Source organism: Lissotriton helveticus, chromosome 3_2 (assembly GCF_964261635.1).
Source record: "Lissotriton helveticus chromosome 3_2, aLisHel1.1, whole genome shotgun sequence".
Taxonomy (NCBI): domain Eukaryota; kingdom Metazoa; phylum Chordata; class Amphibia; order Caudata; family Salamandridae; genus Lissotriton; species Lissotriton helveticus.
In genome coordinates, this window is record NC_136062.1 from 237,492,492 (window position 1) to 237,513,553 (window position 21,062).

The following is a 21,062-nucleotide window of genomic DNA, read 5'->3' on the forward strand; positions in this document are numbered from 1 at the left end:
ATGGGGTGGGCTTTCTACTTTGTGCCGCTGCCGGTCAGGCAGCAGCAGAATACAGTGATAGGCAGGGCACTTTAGGTTTAAAGCGCGCATGTCTTTTTGGCTGGCCATCTTTCGAAAGCCAGCCAGAAATGCGCAGTTTATAGATCTCTAATACAGCTGGGTCAAAGACAGCATAGGTCTCCAAGGCCCTCGGGATCAGTGTGAGAGGCCGCTCCCTCCAATCCTGGCGCTGCTTTCATGCTGCATGAAAGCAGCTCCAGAATTGGTTACTTCAGTTTCCTGGTCCTGCGTTGGAGCCTGCCTGCCTGGACCCGAGCGAGGAGGACGTCACGCCAGGATTGAAGGTAAGTGTATTTTTATTTTATTTATTAATTACCTTGTGTTTTTTTCCCTCCGACGCACTACCCTCCTTGTATGCCAGCCGCCACTGCCTTTATGCACATAGAAATTTTGCTTCATAGCCAGGAAACTATCAGACTTAAAAGTAAGAAGTGTAAACAATTCTGAACTAGGCAGCAGGCCTTTTTCATTTATGATACGGAACAACATCCTCTTATCCGTGAGGACCACCCCAATGTTGCTCCAATTTAGGAAAGAGTTGAAGACGCATCTTTTTAAAAATACAGTTCATCGCAGATCAACTGCCTCGTTAATCACTTACTGACTTTATACAAGTCTTTAACCCTGAACGACGCTCTGCTGCCTTTTGGCGGGGCTCATGCTGTAGAAATACTACATACATACATGTTTATTGTATTTTGCAAGAGAGTATAATAGCAAACAAGTTTCTCTCGCATTCCTCTTCCGATAGAAACAGATAACGAATTCTTCCAAAATATCTACAACTTACATTTTCAACCCTGCAAACCCTTAACTTTGGTCTTTCTGAAGCTGGTCAAATACTGTAGCTGCTTCTCTAAAATACTGACCTATCCCAGCTCAGATGCTATGGTTCCCAGGTCTATGTGTGAGTAACAGGTTATGTCAAAGTTTTTTCTTTGTGTTCTGGGACATGCACTCCTGGTTTTATATTTAATTAAGAAGACTGCAAGTTCCAGAATGCAAAGAAAAAAATCGTGGACTGGAGCCAAGAGTCACAGATGGACCTGGAAAACTTGGCAGGACTACCTACAGTACTGATTACAGATGCTCTCTGAATTTAAGAGGAGTAAACTATGCTTGGAACTCACAGGTGAAGCAATACTGTCTTTAATCACTGGAATGTCAAGTCAGCAATCTCCAAATCTAGTGAGGAGATTGTAGAACAAGATCTTCCACTGTACTTCCAGCGCTCCACAAGGGCAGAGGAAGGTTAAAACTAACAGGGGCAGAAACTCATCTCGATGAATCGCTACCTGTCTATAAGGCCTCGGACAAATCTTTAGTATGCTTTTAGATCTCCTTTGACCACAACAGTGTCATATGACAGAATAGCATCAGGATTGCATGATACATCAGCGTAATAGGCCAATGACGCAGGAATGAGTGAGACTCTATTCAAGTGTCTGATGCCAGTACAGTAATGAAGGACCGTGTGAGACTCTAGTAAACTATATAAGGTAATTAATATAGCAATGAATGAGAAGCCATTTGAGTGTGAGAAGCGAATGATGTTGGAATGAACAAGCCTTCATTCAAGGATATAAGGCCAGAACAGCATTGCTGGAATGTGTGGGACTGTATTCAAGTGGGATTTTCTATTCAAAAGTATGACAAGTGTATAGTAATTTAGGAATTGGGGGCCTCCATTGTAGCTTACTAGGCTAGCAATGTAAGAAGGAAAGAGGTTCATTTAAGTCCCTGACCATTAATGTAGGGATGAGCAAGACGCTAAGCAATAGTATAATGCCATTATTGGCACTGGATGCAGTAAAGCTCTCACTTGTTACCTTCATGACTGCCTGAAAAAAGGGCGACTCCCCCCAGTAATTACAGTGTCACCCTGAACGTAACATATACATGAAAGGTGTCACGTGTCTCCTGAAGAATTAGGAGGAAAACCCCAACAAGTGCTCTTCGGCAATATGAGATGTTCTTGATTAAAGATGAAGTACTTCACAATGGTTGAGATGCAATGCACTAACACCTCACAGAGACAGGGTACAGAGAGAATCTGGCATAACCCAACAGGAAAGAATAATCCAGACAAAAAGGAGCAAAAGTGAAGCATAAAAAGTATTTAAGGTGGGTGATGACATGACAATGCATCCTTCTCAGATCCAAACACCCATATAAATGAATAGCACCTTAAATGACTTCACAGGGAAGTGGTTGGACACCATCTTGGAGAGGGGAGCTCTGGCAATACAATATGGTAATGTGACTAACTTGGCTATGAATCAATATAACCCTGACCACATCCTTCATCCTTGGATGTCATTTGAGGGGTCGCCGGGGGTCACAACTGTGACCCCATCCTTGGACGTCATTTGAGGGGTCGCCGGGGGCCACAACTGTGACCCCTGGCTTATCCCTTGCAACCCCTGGCACTGCTCTTGCGATCCCTGGCCTCAGAGGTCGCTAAGCCAGCACTAGTGAAACAGGAGTTACACTCTCTGAGAGCAAATAATAAATAAAAAAAAATGCTTGGTATCGCTTCATTTCTTTCTCGTTTATGTAATAAAAATATAGGCAGATGCTCCAGGCTGCTGCTGGCTGTGGGCTGGGAAGCAGTTGAAACTTGTAACTGTTTCAATTTTGTCAGCCAGCAATACACCCATCAAGGCAGTGGAAGCACCAAGCTCCCCTAAGCACTGTGGGCTTCATTTATGTTATGTTATGTTATGTTATGCTGTTTTGTAACGCGGTCAATTACTGCTGGAGTATCCTGGCGCGAAAAGAAGAAAGAAATTTAACAGCCAACACTACACAGAAAAGAGAACTAAAAGGCCGATCTAAACAGGTGAGTTTTCAACGCTTTTTTAAAAGCACCAAAGTTAAAAGTAGCACGCAGAGAAAAAGGAAGCTCATTCCAAGCTAACGCGGCCTTCACCGCCACTGAGTGCCCTCCCAACCGGACACGCCGAAAGCGGGGAACCTGCATCAGATGTGGGCTTCATTTATGAGACTCCTTGCGCCTCCGCAACGTCACTTTTTGTGACGTTCCGTGGCTCAGAAGCCTGCTTGATATTTATCAGGCAGCACTAAGCCACTTTTTTTTGGCTTATTGCTGCCTGATAAATACCAGTCCCTTTATACAGTGTTCTGCGTTAAAGGGGCGTGCAAAGGGTGTTGCTGGGGGCGTTTCCAGCAACATCCATGGCCTTTTGACACTGCCCCAGATTTCTGAGAAACTGTAACTCTGAGGCAACGCCAAAAGCTTACACCTCCCCAGGGGAGGCATAAGGGAAGCACAACAAGAAGAAATATCTTTATTTCTCCTGCTTTTTCCTTTTTCTATGTGTGCTGCATTCTGCAGCACACATAGAGGAAAAAGCCGCTTGTGATTATTTTTGTACATAAAGGTTTCCGTTCCTGTACAAAAATAATCATCCCCGCAACGTAAGCACCCTTGCACCATGGTGCAAAGGTGCCTGCGCTGGCGCAGGGCAGCCCATTGTGCGCCGGCGCAGGGGAAAAGGACAGGAATGCGCCGTATCTTATAGATACGGTGCTGCCCTTTTGTTTTGCCGTAGGTAAGTGCAGCAATAAGGCCTGCTGCGCTGCCCTACGGCAAAATCTCATGAATGAGGCCCTTTGTATGTTTGTGCTGCAGAGTAGGGATTTTGATGTTTTTCTCCTCTTGTCTTCAGTAGTAAAGGTATAAATTAGAAAGTAGTGTATCTTAAACAGTCTTTCCTGGTTTTCCAGTTGTACTGGAATTTAGCTGTCCATTGTGAGCTTGTGAGCTGTGCTGATAAATGTTTATGAAAAGATATTTTTTCAACCTGCAAACTGTTCCAGCATTGAAGACATTCACAGTTAGTGCTTTCATTTTTCATATACTGTAGTATTCATTGATGTTGCCTCATTGAGCACTACATAATTGTCAAGCATTCACTTTGATTATTTGTGATGTTTTCTAATGTTTTTCTTGCTCATGTGTGAGGTTTTAATGCCTTCAATGCGAGGTCATTAACTTTATGTGGCAATCGAAAATCAAATTATTAAATATGTTTGACTAAATTATGTGCAAAAAGAACAATTGATGGAGAGAATGCAGTACAATGTCATACATTCACCCCAGTACAGAGATCTGGGCCTAAACCCATAGTTTTTTTTGCTCAACATGCTATTTCAGTTTGGACCCAGCCATATGGAAATCAGTCTTGACCCTGTGCCTAATGGGAACAGTCCATCCCGAACTGCCAGGCCAGGTTCTCGCTGGACTGGAAACAAGCATCCTAGGACCGGTTTTGGGCTCTTAGCCCTCATCAGCCAGGATAGATTGACTCCAGTGGCATGGAGAGCACGGGAAAGTCGTCTGGGCATAACCTTCCCACTCGGGGTGACAAATGTAAAAAGAACAATTGATGGACAAAATGCAGAACATGCTAATTTAGATGCTTTGGGTACTTTGCCACTGCTGATCAGTGTCAAAGTACAAGTGTTCCCTATGTAAAATGTAATGGTGATTAGTTGGCCATGATTAGTGTGTTTGCCTTACTAGTAAAATCCCTAGTGATGTGCATTTTGTGTGCCAGGGCTAGTAATGCAAAGGCGCATGGAGAAGGGAACTCAGGCCTGCAGTGTAGGGCATGCGAGCAGAGTGCTAAGTTAGCATGTTGTCCTGACAAGTGCAACCACTTGTCAGGCCTGACTTTCCCTTTTTCATACACATTGGGCACCCCTATGGTAGGTCCCGGGTAATCTCTGGGCAGGGTGCAGTTTAGGTAAATGGCAGGACATATACTAAGGTGTGTTATGTCCTGACCGTGAAAAACACTCCATTTCGTTTTTCACTGCTGAAAGGCCATCCTGCCCATTGGACAGAATGGGGGAGGCTGGGTGTTGTGCTTGTTAGCCTACTTTCCTTTCAGTTTATAAAGGAGAGGTGAAGTTTAGTATGTATCAACTCACAGTGTCATAACACATCTTTCTGTGAAGGTGGTTTTGTCACTGCGTGTTTAGTAACCACTCTTTTAGAATGTAGCTGAGTTTTGTGCTCTAAGCATTTCTGTGTGTCTCTGCTGAAATGTGGATTGTCTGTCTGGATCTGATCAATGAGGACAAATCTGAGGGTCTCCTGTACGGCCAGTTTCCTTTGGACTTCAGACAATGTTTATGGCCGCCAAACTTCTCTTGCCCTCGTTCTGGGGGTGGAACGGCAAAAAACTTAGGGGTATGGTTTAGTGAGGATCTTCGGTTTACTGACCATGTAGAAAACTGACTGGCGTCTGCTTTGGCACCCTCAAAGCACTTAGAAAGATCATCCCTCTGCTCCCGAGATTGGCCAAAGAGACGGTTGCCCGTGCTCTGATTCTTTCTCGGCTAGACTATGCCAATGCTCTGTTCATAGGCATGCCTGGCTATTTGCTACAAAAACTATAAATTATACAGAATGCCGCGGCTAGACTCCTTTTTAACGCCGCGAGGAGATCCAGTGCTCGGCAATATCTACGGGATCTGCATTGGCTGCTGGTGGCTCAGTGAGTACAGTTCAAAGTCATTACCCTGGCTCACCGGGCCCTCCATGGCCATGGTCCCATTTATCTTAGGAAGCACTTTACTTTCTATGTGCCGAATCGACCTCTGCGGTCTGCTTCTTTCCGCCGGATGACTACCCCCTCGCTTCCGCAGAGCTCGTATGGTAGGCCAGTCGCTTTCTATTAAAGCAGCGGCGGCCTGGAATTCGCTCCCCACGGACCTTCAGCTCAATCAAGATTTTCAACTCTTTAAAAAAAAATTTAAACACATCTGTTTAGTCAGACCGTCTAATTGGCTCCTACCCCTACCCCAGCTCACTCCCGCGCCAGGACACTCTAGAGTTTTAGTGCACAATACAAATTCTCTATAACATAACATAACAAAGGTGAGAGGAACTGGGAGAGGTCTTGACCCAGGGAGGGGTTGAGATGGCACCAGGCTGCCCTGCATCTGGATAGTAGGGGGAGGAGAAGCCCTGGAGGTGAAAAGGCCTAGGCTGGTGCTATAAACCAATTGACCCATCTCCTGCTGAATGATTAAGGATCCAGACAGTAAGGGGTATAACTATGAGAGCTGAAACCCCTGAACGTTGGAATGAAACAGAAATGGATTGAGACTGAAAAGGCTTGGACCCATTCTGTGGTCAAGAGGAACCTCTGCTAAAGAAGGAGCAACAGTAGAGCCTGCTGTGGGAAGACCAATCCTTGCTTCGTGATCTGGGGATGGTCTGCTGTTTGCTGTTCTAACCAAGGGAGAGGCTGTTGGGACTGTGCTTGAAGGCGCTGGGTCCCCCTGCTTGAACAAGACTGTGCTTTGTGCTGTGTCTTGTAACTCCAAGGGCCCGAGATGAGCTGGTTCCCTGTTTGGAAATACAGGATCATAAAAGTTTCCGTAGAAGTTCCAAGCAACTCGGTGTGTGCGTGCTTTTGCAGCTCAAGACCTTCAGAGGTTGTGCCTTGTGATCATAGGCACGCAGGAGTAAGCTGAGTCTCAAATGCGCTGGGTGCGTGTCGTGGTGCAGGCCAAGGCGTTGGTGAGGAGCGCCTGGTTGTTGTGTACACGGGGAGACGAAGTGAGACTCGGACACGCTGGGTGCCTGTCGTGGTGCAGGCCAGGGCATTGGAGAGGAGCGCCTGGTCGTTGTGGGCACCAAAAGAAGAAGTGAGTTTCAGACGCGCAGCGTGCGTGTCGTGGTGCAGCCAGGATGTTGGTGAGGAGCGCCTAGTCATCATGTGCACCGGGAGAAGAAGTGAGACTCAGACGTGCAGACTGCGTGTCGTGGTGCAGCCAGGGTGTTGGATAAGAGCGCCTGGACATCGTGTGCACCGAAAGAAGAAGTAAGTCTTGGACAAGCAGAGTGCGTGTCGTGGTGCAGCCAGGGCATTGGTGAGGAGCGCCTGGTCGTTTTAGGCACCAAAAGAAGAAGTTAGTTTCAGACGTGCAGCGTGCATGTCGGGGTGCAGCCAGGGTGTTGGTGAGGAGCGCCTGGTCATCATGTGCACCGGGAGAAGAAGTGAGACTCGGACGTGTGGAGTGCATGTTGTGGTGCAGCCAAGACGTTGGTGAAGATCGCCTGGACATCGTGTGCACCGAAAGAAGAAGCAAGCCTCGGACACGCAGATTGTGTGTCGTGGTGCAGCCAGGGCATTGGTGAGGAGCACCTGGTCATCGTGTGCACCAGGAGAAGAGGAGTGACTCGGATGCGCAGGGTGTGTGTCTAGGCGCAAGCAGGGCCTTGGTGAAGAGCGCCGGGTCCTCGTGAGCACCAGAGAAGAGGCGAGTCTCGGACGCGCAGTGTGCGTGTCAAGGTGCAACCTGAGGCGATGGTGTGCACTGAATTTGAAGTAAAGTCTCCACCGTTCTGAGGGCGGGTCTCGGTGTTCCCTAAGACCGCTGGAAGGAGGGCCAAGTGATTGGGCCCCGAGAGTAAAACAGCAGCGGCCAGGACCGGCAGCCCCGGAGGAGCTGAGTCGCCGGCCTGAGCTTGCCACACCCCGTGACGGAGTTCTGGATCAAGACCCAAGTCGCTGAAGTGGAGAGGAGAATGGGGTCGCGCCCCCCCAGGTAATGTGGATCAATCCCCGGGGTGCGGTGTGGGCCAGGAGGAAGACTCTCTCGGCCACTCGCGTCTGTCAGCTGCGCAAGCCTGTTGCTTCAGCTCGGATCTCGGCACGTGCTGACCCAAGGAAGGGCAGTACTGGGGCCCGAGTGGGAAGCAGAACTTTTGTGTCATCATTGATCCATATTGGGGGCACGGTTAATGGAGCACCTAAACTGTCGTATTACACTTTGCATTATTGCTACTAACGAACTATCGAACAGTCGTATGACGCCTGATCTCATTTGTGCCTGACAAACTACATGCTTGGTGCGCTACGCACTGCGTTATTTTCCCTTGCAGATTACCTGATTGTACCTTGGCGCATTGCATTATTTCTTCATTGCACAGTATCTGATTATAACATGGCGCAGTGAAATTATTTCTTCATTGCACAGTACATGATTGTAGTGTGACGCATTGCTTTGTTTCTTCCTGGTACAGGGCATGCTGGTAGTGATATGCATTGCATTACTCCTGTTATTGCAAAGTACATGACTGTGGTGCTCCGAATGGCATTGTTTCTCTGTTGCACAGTACAAGAGAATATTGTTACACTTTGCAGTATTTGTTTTCTTTTACAACGTGTGTGATTCTAGCTGTACAACTGGCCTAACCTTTTGGAAATGGTTAGAAGTGAGATTAACTGTTGGTTAGAAGCAGTGGTTGGGATTAGAACCTACCAACCCACTGGAAAGAATACTACCAATTCTTGTATGTTGATTTTGTATTGTGCGGTCATATTGTATAACCTCTTATATAAAGTTTATACTCATTTTATAAAAACTCGTGTGGAGTCTATTTGTGGTGACATCATTGGGTTACTGCGAGCGTGGTTGCATATACTGTACATTTGTGCCTTGGAGATAAGCCTGGCTGCTCGTGCCAAGCACCTAAGCGGGTGAGCAGGGCTATCTCAGACGGTGTCCTTACTTAGCCTAACGTTAAAGCAAGGGGTTGGGGACTCCCGCCTCTAGCATTTGGTGGTGGCGTTAAGCGATAAGGACCCCCACTTCCAACATCAGGACTGAAATATTTTTGAACCAGACACCAGTATTACCAGCCCTAGTTCTAGATCCAACGTCTTGCTTTTTTTATCAACCACCTGCAGAAGTCAGAATATCTCTGGCTCGCTCTCTCTCTCTCCCCCCAAACCCCCTCACTCGCTCTCTCTCTCTCTCTCTCTCTCTTTCTCTCTCTCTTTTTCTCTCTCTCTCCTCATTTACCCCATGAAAGTCCCCCTCACAGCCCTTGGTTTGTTTTCTACAGGGAGTGTAAGGAACTCTAAGGGAGAAAGAGGAATTGACTTCAGAATCCTGTGCTCGAATTATGGGTTGTGATATATTCTACGGATTGAGTCCTCTCAACACCTGGTCCTATATGTAACAGAAGACTAACTAGTTGGTTCTCCAGTAGTAAAATCATTAAAACGAGTAACGGGATCCCATTAGAGACAATGGGAGAAATTTCCCCTAAAGACTGGCTTGGTCTCCCGCACTACTCAGAATATGCAAAGCTGCATTCAAAAGGCAAAGGGGCTCTACCACATCTCCCATATCTCTGAAGCAGCCTGCTCTTCAAAATAACTAAACAAATTTGTTGTTGAATTACAGAATCAAGGATGCACCTTCAATGGGGTAATCACCCACGTGTCTCTGTGCTTCACTGGCATCACCAAGGTCGAAAGCTTGTACAATCTCAAGACCAATTGCTTTAGCCAACACCTAAGATTGCTATGTTACCAAAGCTTTACAGAACTCATCAACGTCAGTTGTTCTCCATAACACTATTGCCTGGCACAAGTATTCAAGAACATCCTTCTCACCACCTCAGCACTAGTACCAAACCGAGTCCTCATCCACAACTCCTTCATCCACAACACCCTCACATCTGGCAGGTTTTCATACAAACTATATTAAACCTACTATATGGCTTCAGACTATATTCATTAGCACTGAGGCAAATTCATTTAAAGATAAGACTTCACCCTCTGCTTTTCTCTTATCACCAAACGATCGTCTACCCAGGCAGGGGTATGGAATCCACCCTGATCTTTATCTGGGATATTCCCAAGACCACAGTTGACACGAATGGACCCATCTTTCCTTCAACTTGGCATGCAACCCCACCTCACGACAGAGAATGATAAATATCAGAAGCAAAGGTATCATCCTCTTTCTACTTCACCGAACAATCTCATAAAAACATCTTTCATCCTTTCACATTTCCACCTTTCGCCTCTGTAATTAGCTTTCCCGAAAGATTCACTCTTCTCTGTTTCTCCTCTTTAATGTATACCTCAGTTCTCTCCTGTGCCTCATCAAATCCTGAAAGCTCACCTGCTGCAATTAACCAAATGACACTCAGACCTTCCTAAAGGTGGAAATTGCATCACATCCTAATGCGAATGCCCTAGTCGCATGTCTCTAAGCAGTAGTCCATCCAATGTCTGGCAACTATCTCAAGCCTATTAAACTTAAAAAGGAGTACCTCCTATGTGTCACCTGAACAAGGTCCACCCCACTGCCCTCTGCACCCAGGAACTCAGACACACAATGATATCCTACCACTGAAGTGAGGAGCCTGAGAATAATTATGTACTCTGACTTCTCCCGGGTAACCCAGGTAAATCAAGCAGCCACATTTTTCTGTATACAATGATAGCAATACACTGCATAATTTTACACTCTAGGGGCCAGACGTACGACCCTTACATTTTGCGACTCGCAAATTACGTCCCTTTGCGACTTGCAAATTGCGACTCACAAAATACAATTTACAACTGTGTCTCAGACACTGTTACCGATTTCGAATTAGGCGCAAATTGCCTACCTCATTAATATTCATTAGGCAGGTGCTATTTGCAACCCCATTAGGAATCGGTCATGGCTAGCACTCCCAGGGATGGTGGCCTGCTGGGGTCAGCAGACCACCATGCCTGTGACTGCTTTTTAAATAATGTCTAAATTAGGGGGTTTGGTCCTTACCTACACCAACTTGGGTCTCAGACAACCGTAAACACAATACAACATCAGGTGATTGTGAGATTCAAACACATCTTTACTTATGCATGAGGGACATCTTACTCAATAAACATGACCTCAGATTTCTTTAGTTGTATTTGATAAAAAGCACATTTCAAGCTTTCACAATTAATGCGATGAAAGAAAAGAAAAACCACATTCAATTCAATGGATGTACAGTGAATAATTTGTGAAAAACCATGTGAAAAGTGTTAAAAAGCTACAAAAACAAACAATATTTTAACTTGGAATTATTAAATAAACATACTAAAATTCAGTCTTCACCAATCCAAAACTTGAAAAACCAGAGCAATACATTCACAGAAAATGCTCTTGGTGCTAGGACATTAAGAGGGTCCAGATATATCTAATATGGGCTTGCAAATAGTTGCTTGTGAATAAATGAATTTTAATCATCCATATTGATACTCGTTGAACTGAGATCCTACCATTGATCCTGGTCTACGTGTTTCGAAACTAAAGTGTCTGTGCGTGTTCTCTTCAGGACAAAGGTTTGGCGAGTTCAGCAAGAGAAAAACTTTTAAACTAAGTGATCAGCACACTCCAGTCTCATGCATAAGTAAAGATATGTTTGAATCTCACAACCAACTGATGTTGTATTGTGTTTACAGTTGCTTTTTAAATAAAGCAGTTTTTTTTTTAATGCAGCCCGTTTTCCATGTAGGAAAACGAGATGCATTTAAAAAAGAAAAATGATACGTTTCTGTTTCATTTTTTAATGAGTAGGCATGCCTGCTCTTAAAACACTTTTTTTGCACACACTCACAAATGGGAAAGGGTCCCTTTGGGACCTTTTCGCATTTGCGAGTGGCTCACCACCTACTTAAAGTAGGTGTTAAACTGTGAGTGTTCTGCGACCGCAATTTTAGTTGCAAAACAATCGTACATTGAAGTGCGAATCACTATTAGGAAGGGACGCCCTTGGCAGGCCCCTTCCTAATAGCGAGTCACAAACCATATTTTGCGAGTCATCGACTCGCAAAATAGCGTTTGTACATGCCAGGACCCTTTTTTGCAGTCGCAAACGGGCCGATTTCCTGTTTGCGACCGCAAAAAATGGTCGTACATCTGGCCCAAGATTCTCACTAAGGCAACAATCCACTACTAGATTAGTTCAGCTTCAATTTTGCCAAGAATTGTGCCTCGCTGTGACAACTTGCTTCCTTCTTTGCAGGTCCTCGTCTTAGAGCTCAGATTTCACAGCTACTGTCAAAGGACACTCACATCCAGACTCGCCCACTCCCAACTATCCCTCCTTCAGAAAGTCTTGCAATGACTGCACTTCATTTTTGGTTGAGATGGCCAAGGTTTGGAATTACCTATCCCAAAAATAAGGATCCTTGAGTGCCACCTGTAGTTGCAATGAGCTGTAATCACCTGGTCCTTCCATACCACCTTAATCACTCTAACATATGTCATGGAGTAAGACAGAATTTATTAACAGGACCAGCTCTCTCTGCCTCACTCTATTTTGCCCCAATTCATGCATAATGGCAGCTTCAACTGCACTACAACACAGCTGGAGCACCCCTCCAAACCTCATTCACGGCACCTAACACTTCCCACATACGGGCCGATTGTGTGTCTGGCATTTCACTGACCACCAGACTTGATGGGCATGGCAGTGGCTGTCTAATGACTGCCCAATTACAATTAGGGCGGTCGGACTGCCATTGCCCTGCCCCAGCCGCCAGGGAACTGCCCTTCCCTGGTGAACTTGCGGCTGTTAGGAGGTCGCAATATGCATGGTGGGACCGCCGTGGTCTTGCCAAGCATATCACATGTTTCCTCTTTTCCGGTGGTGTCATGGAGGTTCCTACTCCATGAACACCGTGGAGGAGAGGAACAAAGGGGACCCTACAGGGCCCCCACTGCCTCCTCCACATGAGGATGCATGCAGGGAGGAACAACATGTCCCCTCTGTGTATATGCACTCCAGTTTAAGCACAGCATAGACTTTGCAGCCCATGCGGTGCAGAAACTGTTTTTGGAGTTCCCACTGCGGTGCCCATTTTTAGAGGCACCGCCGTGGGAACGCCAAAAAGAAGCCCGCCAAACAGGAGGAAACTCCTAATTTGGAGGGCGGCCCGACCACGGCTTTGTGGGTGTGGCGGCAGGGTGGAACCGGCGTTGCACTGTCAAAGTCATAATCAGGCCAATAGACCACACTTTAAACCCACCTTCTACCAGCTAAGCATTACTAACAGAGTTAAACCCGCCAAGATCCGCACTTTAATGCACAAAAGTAGTATGAAGTGCTACAAATGTGCTACAAATTTCACAATACAGAAGTGGCAACAATGAGAGCTCTGGAGGGAAACTGGCAGAACGAGAAGAGGCTGATGGCCTTCATAATCAGCCAATAATGCTTGGTTTCTATTAGCAAGAGGGCTGCCGCTGCCTTTATTGCCTTAGCGCTATGAATGATAGTGCTTAGCATTCAGGCCCGGTTCTAGCGGGTGGGCCAGGCTCACCCAAACAGGAGCCTTGGCTCTCAGCAGTGAGAGCTTGAAGGCAGGCGTGCAACGCACAGGTTTTGTGTGTCACCCCGGGCCGAGACAGCTTCCCAGCGCACACACACACACAGACAGTTTTATCGCAGCCACGTAACGAGGCTTTGTTTATTTTTTCACCCCTTCATCTCTGCATGGCGAAAGGTGACAAATCCTTTCTTTGACAATGGTAACCTTCGGTAACCTTTGCCTACTGTTCTGCTGTGTGGATATTTCTTTTTCTATGCAGCACTGGAGAAAAGAAGTTTGTTTATTCCTAGTCACCTTTCCTGACCCCTGCAGCAGCTTATTACATGGGCTGTGACACAAAGTTTGACTAATGGAGTAGGTAAAAGAATGTGTTACATTTTTTTCTTTTTAAAATCTGCACAGGCCCAGCAGGACACATACTTCGTGTGTGCTTCATTAAAACGGTTTTTATCATTATCATGGCCAAAGCAGGCCAACAATGAGACAATACAAAATGCCCAGATAACACTGGTGATCAATGATCCTGCTGACAGCAATCATTTGTCTGTTAGTAGTTTTTAAATGCAGATGAAGTGTATTTTATGTGGATAGCTCAGTGGGTTACTGCCTTTGTCACAGAGATCCTTGTGTTATTTGCAGTTCAGAAGTTACAATCCTAACACAGGACAGTGACCAATGAACTGTCACCAAAGAGCTGCATACAAACATGAATGGTATAGTTAGAACTTCACTTTTTTTGTTTTGTGATATAGTTAGAATTTCCAAAGTCTTTCATTATTCTAATGTTGCTAAAATGAGTATGTTTTGGCAGATATACAATTTTATCAGTAAAGCTGACCCCCATGGAATACTCTTTAAATCCTAAGGTTGTGTTTCCCCAGACCAAGCCCTCTTAAAATATACTATCCACCAGTATGGATGACATATGATTCCTACACCTTGTAATCCTCATTGGCTTATGTGACATTCCCTGTACACTGATTTACATACATGTATGATTCATGGTCTCTCTATAATGTGTGTGTGGTGTAAAGTACTGACACACACTACACTGATATGAGTAGCGCTATACAACAAATGAAATGCATATGAGAGAGGAGCTACGTAAAGATGAGGGGCGCTGGTGGAGGGTGGCAGTGAGGGAATCCGAGGAGGAGGTAGTGGGAGGGGCTATGGAGCGATGAGGGGCACTGTTGGAGGGTGGCAGTGAGGGAATCCGAGGACGAGGTCATGGGGTGGAGGGAGGAGCTAGGGAGAGATGAGGGGCACTGATGGAGGGTGGTAGTGAGGGAGTCTGCGGAGGAGGTCATGAGGGGGAGGGGCTACAGAGAGATGTGGGGCACTGGTGGAGGGTGGCAGTGAAGGAGTCTGAGGAGGAGGTCATGAGGGGGAGGGGCTATGGGGAGATGAGGGGCACTTGTGGGGTGTGGCAGTGAGGGAATCCGAAGAGTAGGTCATATGGGGGAGGGGCTATGGAGAGTTGAGAGTGGCACTTGTGGCATGTGGCAGTGAGGGAATCCGAGGAGAAGGTCAATAGGGGGCCATGGAGGGATGAGGGGCTCTGTTGGAAGGTGGTAGTAAAGGTATTTATGGAGAAAGAGTTTATTGCTGCTGCGCCAAAAAAGACTTTAGCATCAGCGCTGAAGCCGGCGCAGTCATTGCCTTTTTGTTTTTGTTTATTCAATTAGCAGTCAGGCCATGAGGGCTACTGTGGAACATACTTTAAAGTGTCTGCTAATTATATTTACGGCTATATTCAATGTTTTAAGTATAAAGGTGGCTTTACTAATTTTTTTAACAGGAAAAATAAAAGTGGAGTCCGATGGTGCCGGATATGGGGTTGGGGCCCAAGGTCATCTGTGAGATAAGGAGCACTGGAGAGGAATAGTGGATAATCACGCCTGTAAGGGAGGGCGTTTCAGGGTCAGGGGTCAGGTAGAGGTAGTAATGAGGAGGGATTCTCCCTGTAGGCTAGCACAGAGGGAGCCCGAGATGTGTCACTTGCCTAATGCTCCCACCTCAGAAACCTCCTGTTCCCATCAAAGGAACATTACAGGAAAAAACACTTTTTGAGAGTGATAACAGTTAAAAAGAGATTTGGAAAAGAGTGCGTTTTACTGGGCATTGTAAGACTAAGAAGAGATAAAAGAGGGCCCTGAAGCAGACCTGCCTAGACATATATGCGACACTCATGTTTTTGATTTGTTACCTTTGCCTCAGATTATAAAGAGGTCTATATACAACTTTAATTCCGTAGATTTTTATTGAAAACATACTATATACAACTTTATAAATAAAATCAAGCCAGCAGTGGCCTACCCAAATGAACCCTTGGCCCACCCAAATAAAAATTCCTGGAGCCGGGCCTGTTACCATTACCCAAGTCACTCGTTTAGTTGCATGACACTACATCAAGGAAAATGGTCCCCGAATCCCTTATGCGCCCCTAATGTGGGTGCAGTGGGCCCCTTAAGCCTTTGGCATGTACCACTGCACTTTGCTGAAGTGAAATATCTTTTAACTATTTCCTATTTCCACTAATTACTGCACTTGCAGACAACCTGCTCCGTGCTGTAACTGTTCGCCATATTATTTGCCTATTGTTTATTCCCCCCGACACAGGTAGGTATAAGAAGTGCGCACGTCCAGTGCTGGGACAATGTTTGTGTTTCCCCGTCGTTACTAAGGCCGGGTGGATGAGCGTCAAAAAACGGGGCCTCAGCAGCAAAGAGCGCGCGTTTTATGTCATTTGATGAAAAAAAAAATGTCACTGACAAACACTGACGCAGCTCGAGCCAACACAGCAACTTGAATACATACGTCGTGACGAAGGGACCCGCCCGTGGGGGAAGAAACCAAAGCATGTTTTTAGAAATGGAGATTTCCGTGTATAGAAATACCTGAAATTCCAGTGGGGTGCTGGTGCTTCGAGGGACCCTGCAACTGTGACGTGTGTGAAGAGAGAGAAAGTGTATCTCATTTGCGACGTGTGTTTCACACCCAGGCCTCGCCCTTGGTATATAAGCATCTGTCGGCCTGGGAGAGGCAAAGGAAAGCAGCCAGGCCTGGAGCAGGGAGGACGCCTTCAAAGGGACAAGTGACACCCAGAGAGGACGACGGTACAGAAGAGAGAGCGACATATACGGTAAGGTGAAATGCACGTGACCCGCTGAGCTGTAAACCCTGCTCACCTTCTGCGTGCTGAGAAGATGCGGCGTTAAAGCCACGACTGCCGAACTCGAAACCCGGTTCGAGTCCCGGCGCCGGCTCAATATCTTGTGATTCTGAGCAAGTCACTAACCTCTCCCCGTGCTTAAGAAACTAATGTGACCTTGTGTAATGTAACTGGTGGTGGTGTAAAGCGCTCCAGTGTTTGTTGCTACAAAAAATACTATAGCATCTATAATTTTTGGAATTCTATTCCCATTGGGAAAAGTTTATGCTAAAATGTATTTTGTTTGGCAAGCACATAAGGCATAACTTAATTTCTTATAGTCGCTTCTAATAAAGGCGAGCTTCTGCGTTATGGGTCCAGTACATAGAGCAGTGGTATCCAAACCTTTTAGAACCACAACCCAATATTTAGAACAATACACTTTTGCGACCTACCTAGATTAATTTGTTATTCCGCCCGCGTTACAAAGGAAACGCTTTGTTTGGCAGACGTGGTATTAGCTGTTTCCCCTATTACAGGTTCTAAAAGCTATAAGAGTGGCTTGGGCCACAGGTAATAGAAATTTTGTAATGTATATTGAATTAATAATTAACTATTGTTGTGGATATCTCTAAGTTAGCCAGACAGCGCCACCTTGTGGCAAACTATCACAAACGCTGGTGTTGACAATTGAGTTTTGATGCCGCCCACTACAAACCACTGGCTCAAATTAAGCATTGGCCCCAAGTGAATTTGTGTGCATTTATGAGTAAGCCATGCAGATTTTATTCTAAGGCGTACGTTTCCAAGTATGTCTGCTGTTTACGTTTTATTATTTTTGTTACCAACCCCCTCCTCAATAACTACAATTGATTGTATTTCAATATATTGAGGTCATTAATAAAACAAAATATGTTGCATTCATTATTTCGTCAATGACTAACTCCACATCCAATTTGCTTACTTTATGATGTAGTGGCCATGTCGCAGGAGTAGTTGCAATATTTTTGTCATGTGATATATATTGTGAACAATATAGTAGGGGGGTACCAGTGCATGAAATTAGGGAGATCCAGCTGTTTCCTGTATCTGGCAGTTATTACTGAGCCGGTTCCTAGCTGTCCCAGTAAAATAAGTTGACTTTGTCCCAATGTAGTTTGCTGATACTGCAGCACATTCAGCAGTGCCCACAATTTGTCTGCTTGGAATTAAGGATTTCTTTTATTTTCACTCAAAGCTGTACTTAACACAAGTGCCACAATTAGAGGGCAATCAGCGCCCTTTTTTCGAGTCTCATCAAGAATGGGGCTAGCTGGAGCTTAACACCTAGATGTCAATGCCATGAAGGAAAACGCAGACATTAAGATTGTTGTCACTTCATTGGTGCTCAAGACAGTGGCGTGACAAAACTTAATTGGGCCCCTCTGCAAATTACATGAATGGGCCCCCCTCTGGACTTAATCTGGAGCTCTCAGACCATTTTACTGTGCTGAGGGAGCCCCCAGGAGCATGGGGTCCCCCCGCACTGTGGGGGCTGCGGTGGCCTTTGTTATGCCTCTGGCTCAAGACACAAACTCTGATTTGAAGGCGGGTTTTTGAGTTTTGATATCCCTGCATATAATCTGGGAGAGGAGTTGGCCTAATGGCTAGGGTGTTCAACCTCGATTCTGGGGAACCAGGTTTGAGTCTCGGCAATGATGCTGAACATCCTGTGATTCTGGGCAAATCAATTAATCTCCCCGTGCCTAACAAAAATGAATGTGTCCTCATGTAACGCTACTGGTGCTATGTAAAGCACTGTGATACCCGATACCGGGTCAAGTTTGTGCTATATGAAACTCTGTAAATTAAAAATAATAATAGATATGCCTTTACTGGTAGAACATCAGATGCATCTGTCTATCTGAGTACTGAGTAATTATAACCAAGAATATTTTAAAAGGCTAACTTAAAAAAAACATTTATTTTATAGAGCTACTAATCCTAATGTAGGGCATCAGAAAACTTTACATCACACAGATATTCTATGGAGCCTAGGAATCATTATAAGTGTGGAAATATAAAGGATAGGTTACAAACGACATTGAGGGTTGCAATGTGTAGGAGTCACATCTTGGTAATATTGAGATGCTTGGTTTCTTCAGGAGGCTGAAAGAGCTAGTTGTTCCTGACTGTTAAGGAAGCCATCAGGTGAACTGAATCAAGCCATTTCTTTAACTTGCTGGTTTCAACTAGGGATGGGCGGAACTTGAGGAATTTGACTCTGTGGAATTCCATGGAGTTACATAAAAACTCAGCGAGATTCAGATGAGTTCCGTCAATGGGAAGAAATGAGCAGGTCGGGCTGCTGCCCATGTAATTTAGTGCTGGAGGTGCGAGTAGTGCTGAAAAATCAGCTGGATGTCACCATGTGTGGCTAATGAAGATGATTTTGCTGCTGCTCTAGTAGAAAATCAATTCATGATGCAGTAAATATACTTGAGAAGCAGCACTCTGACCACAACAGCCTCTGTTAAATAATCGTGCTTGGAGACGCCAGACTCTCGCTTGCATCACGGGAGCCTCAAAGGAAAAAAATTCCACCATGCTGCGATTGGCAAAATTTAGCTGGAACTCTGTGTTATAAAAGTAATGTGGAGCCATCAAATTTCGGCAATTCCGCAGCCAGAATGAAACATTTCGCCCACCCCTAGTTTCAACTGCAATAGCACACTTTCCAAACATCATTGCTGACCACTTTCTATTCATTTTGTAACCTTTGAGTCTTCTCTCCCCTTAACATACACATGTTCCTAAAAATGCGCACCTTAAAACACATCTCTTCCATGTATTTAGCCCTATAGCAGTACAGGACTAACCTTTATATATTGTACATCACAAACCAAGTTGACATAGTAGCTTTAAATGAATGGTACTCTTATCTACATAGGAAAGATGTACTCAGGTTTTCAATATGTAAGCTAAATGTCACTCAAATTGTTTGTGGCTGGTGCACACAACTCCTTGGGTTAAATTAGCCGTCCACACAGTCTCACACAGCCAACGGCCATTTTCCATGCCAGAAAAGATCCATTTTCATAATATGCGGAACTGAAGTGGCCAGTTCCAGAAATGTTGCGCGTTTTCGTTTTTCTTGACACTAATGTTCTTTTTGTGAATATGGACAACAAAGTGGTTATGTATTTTGCTGAGCACTTCCTATGTGCAAATAGCAACGATTATTTCTAATAAAAAAAGGAAGCCCATTTCATTGAACAAAAAACAGTGAACTGCACAGAGAACTGTTCTCGAAAAGTTTCAGGTAATTGAATATAAGTCTTATTGACACTGAACTCAATGGTGCTTTTTATTTTGGCCTCCCTACGACTGGGCGGCTTAGATTGTCCTGTAGGGCATCGAACCAGTGACCTGCAGGAAATTTACAAGACCTGGAGAGGCATCACCCGTCTGTGAAATAGATTTTTTTCTGTATTGCACAGCTCCACCTTGCCACCTGGTTGTCCCTTCACGGCCCCACGTTACCTGTCAGGGCTCCTCCGTCTGCCAGTGTTTTGTACAAAGGTGATTTAAGTCCTGGTCACTGTTGGCCTGAGACTTGTGTGAGATGGCGCTGCATCTTCAGTGAACCCCTCGCGAACCAAGATTCCCCTTGTCTCAAAGGAAACAAACTAAGACTGTAAAACCCAGAATGCATTTGGGTGGCCTATTGAGACTCAGGACTGGAAAGTGTCCCTCATTACATGGCGTGAGGTGTCCACCCTGCTAATTCTTGACCTCCTGACCTTTACCTTTTATATCATCCTTGATCACCCCCCTCTCAAACAAATCCTTTTCCTCTGCTCTCAATTTTTAGACCTCTGGTCTCCCATACTCAAATCTCTCTTCAAGTTCTACTTGAAGGTGCCATCTTCTCACCCACTACAGTTTTCGCTGCGTCTACAGCTCTGTTCTTCACCTCCATCTTCCCTTCCCTTTTCTTTTCTCTTCCCTTCTCCGCCTTGTGACATGTTATGGGACACAGCGCTCACCCTCACCAGAGGGCCTCTTGGCACTGGTATCTACATGGTCTGTTTGGGCCCCTGCTTAGGGCTCCCTCTAGACCTGCACCCAGACCCTTCTGAACCCCACTGTTCTTTTAATCTTTATCTTCCTGCATTGCTCCTTCCTCTGCAGTCTTGTCTGGCTCCATCTCCTGCACTGGGCAGTTCTTTGCATTGTTTGCTGTCTCGCTCCTTCTTTTCTCATGCTGGCTCTTCATCTGCTTTCTCACTCTCTCCAACCTTCTTCACAGCTCCATGGCGGGCCTTCCCTCTCCCACTTCTTCTCGGTTTCTCTCTCTTGTTCTTATCCCCATCACTAGTGCTCTGCTCCTCTTGTTATCCGTCTTTCACTTTCTTGCACCATTTTCTGAACAAAACCGAGTATTCGTCACTTTAATCTAAACCCCACTGCTCATTATGTCACCAGTGCTGGATTAAACCCTGTGGAGCCTGCTAAGCTGTCAACATTTTGGGGGCCTCCTCGCAAATGAGCTCCTAATGCCCAATGCACTGGATGTTTTTACAAACTGACAGCTGCCAGAAGATTAGCTTTTGAGAGACAAACTGTTATGTGAATCTGAAGTCTCTGCTTTATGGACTTTAAGTTGCATTTTTATCCGTTGTCGCATGGCCGCTAAAAGGAACGGGGCCCATAGG

The 21,062-nt window shown here is 45.4% G+C and overlaps 1 protein-coding gene across 1 annotated transcript in view; it reads left to right on the top strand.

Moving 5' to 3' along the window:
- The first annotated feature begins 244 nt into the window (after window positions 1–244).
- LOC144826151 (uncharacterized) overlaps window positions 245–21,062 on the top strand; it is a 212,233-nt gene continuing 191,415 nt past the window's right edge. The window contains exons 1-2 of the mRNA XM_078684544.1: window positions 245–344; window positions 16,237–16,356. Of these exons, the coding sequence (XP_078540670.1) occupies window positions 245–344; window positions 16,237–16,356 (220 nt within the window). The remainder of the gene's footprint in view (window positions 345–16,236; window positions 16,357–21,062) is intronic.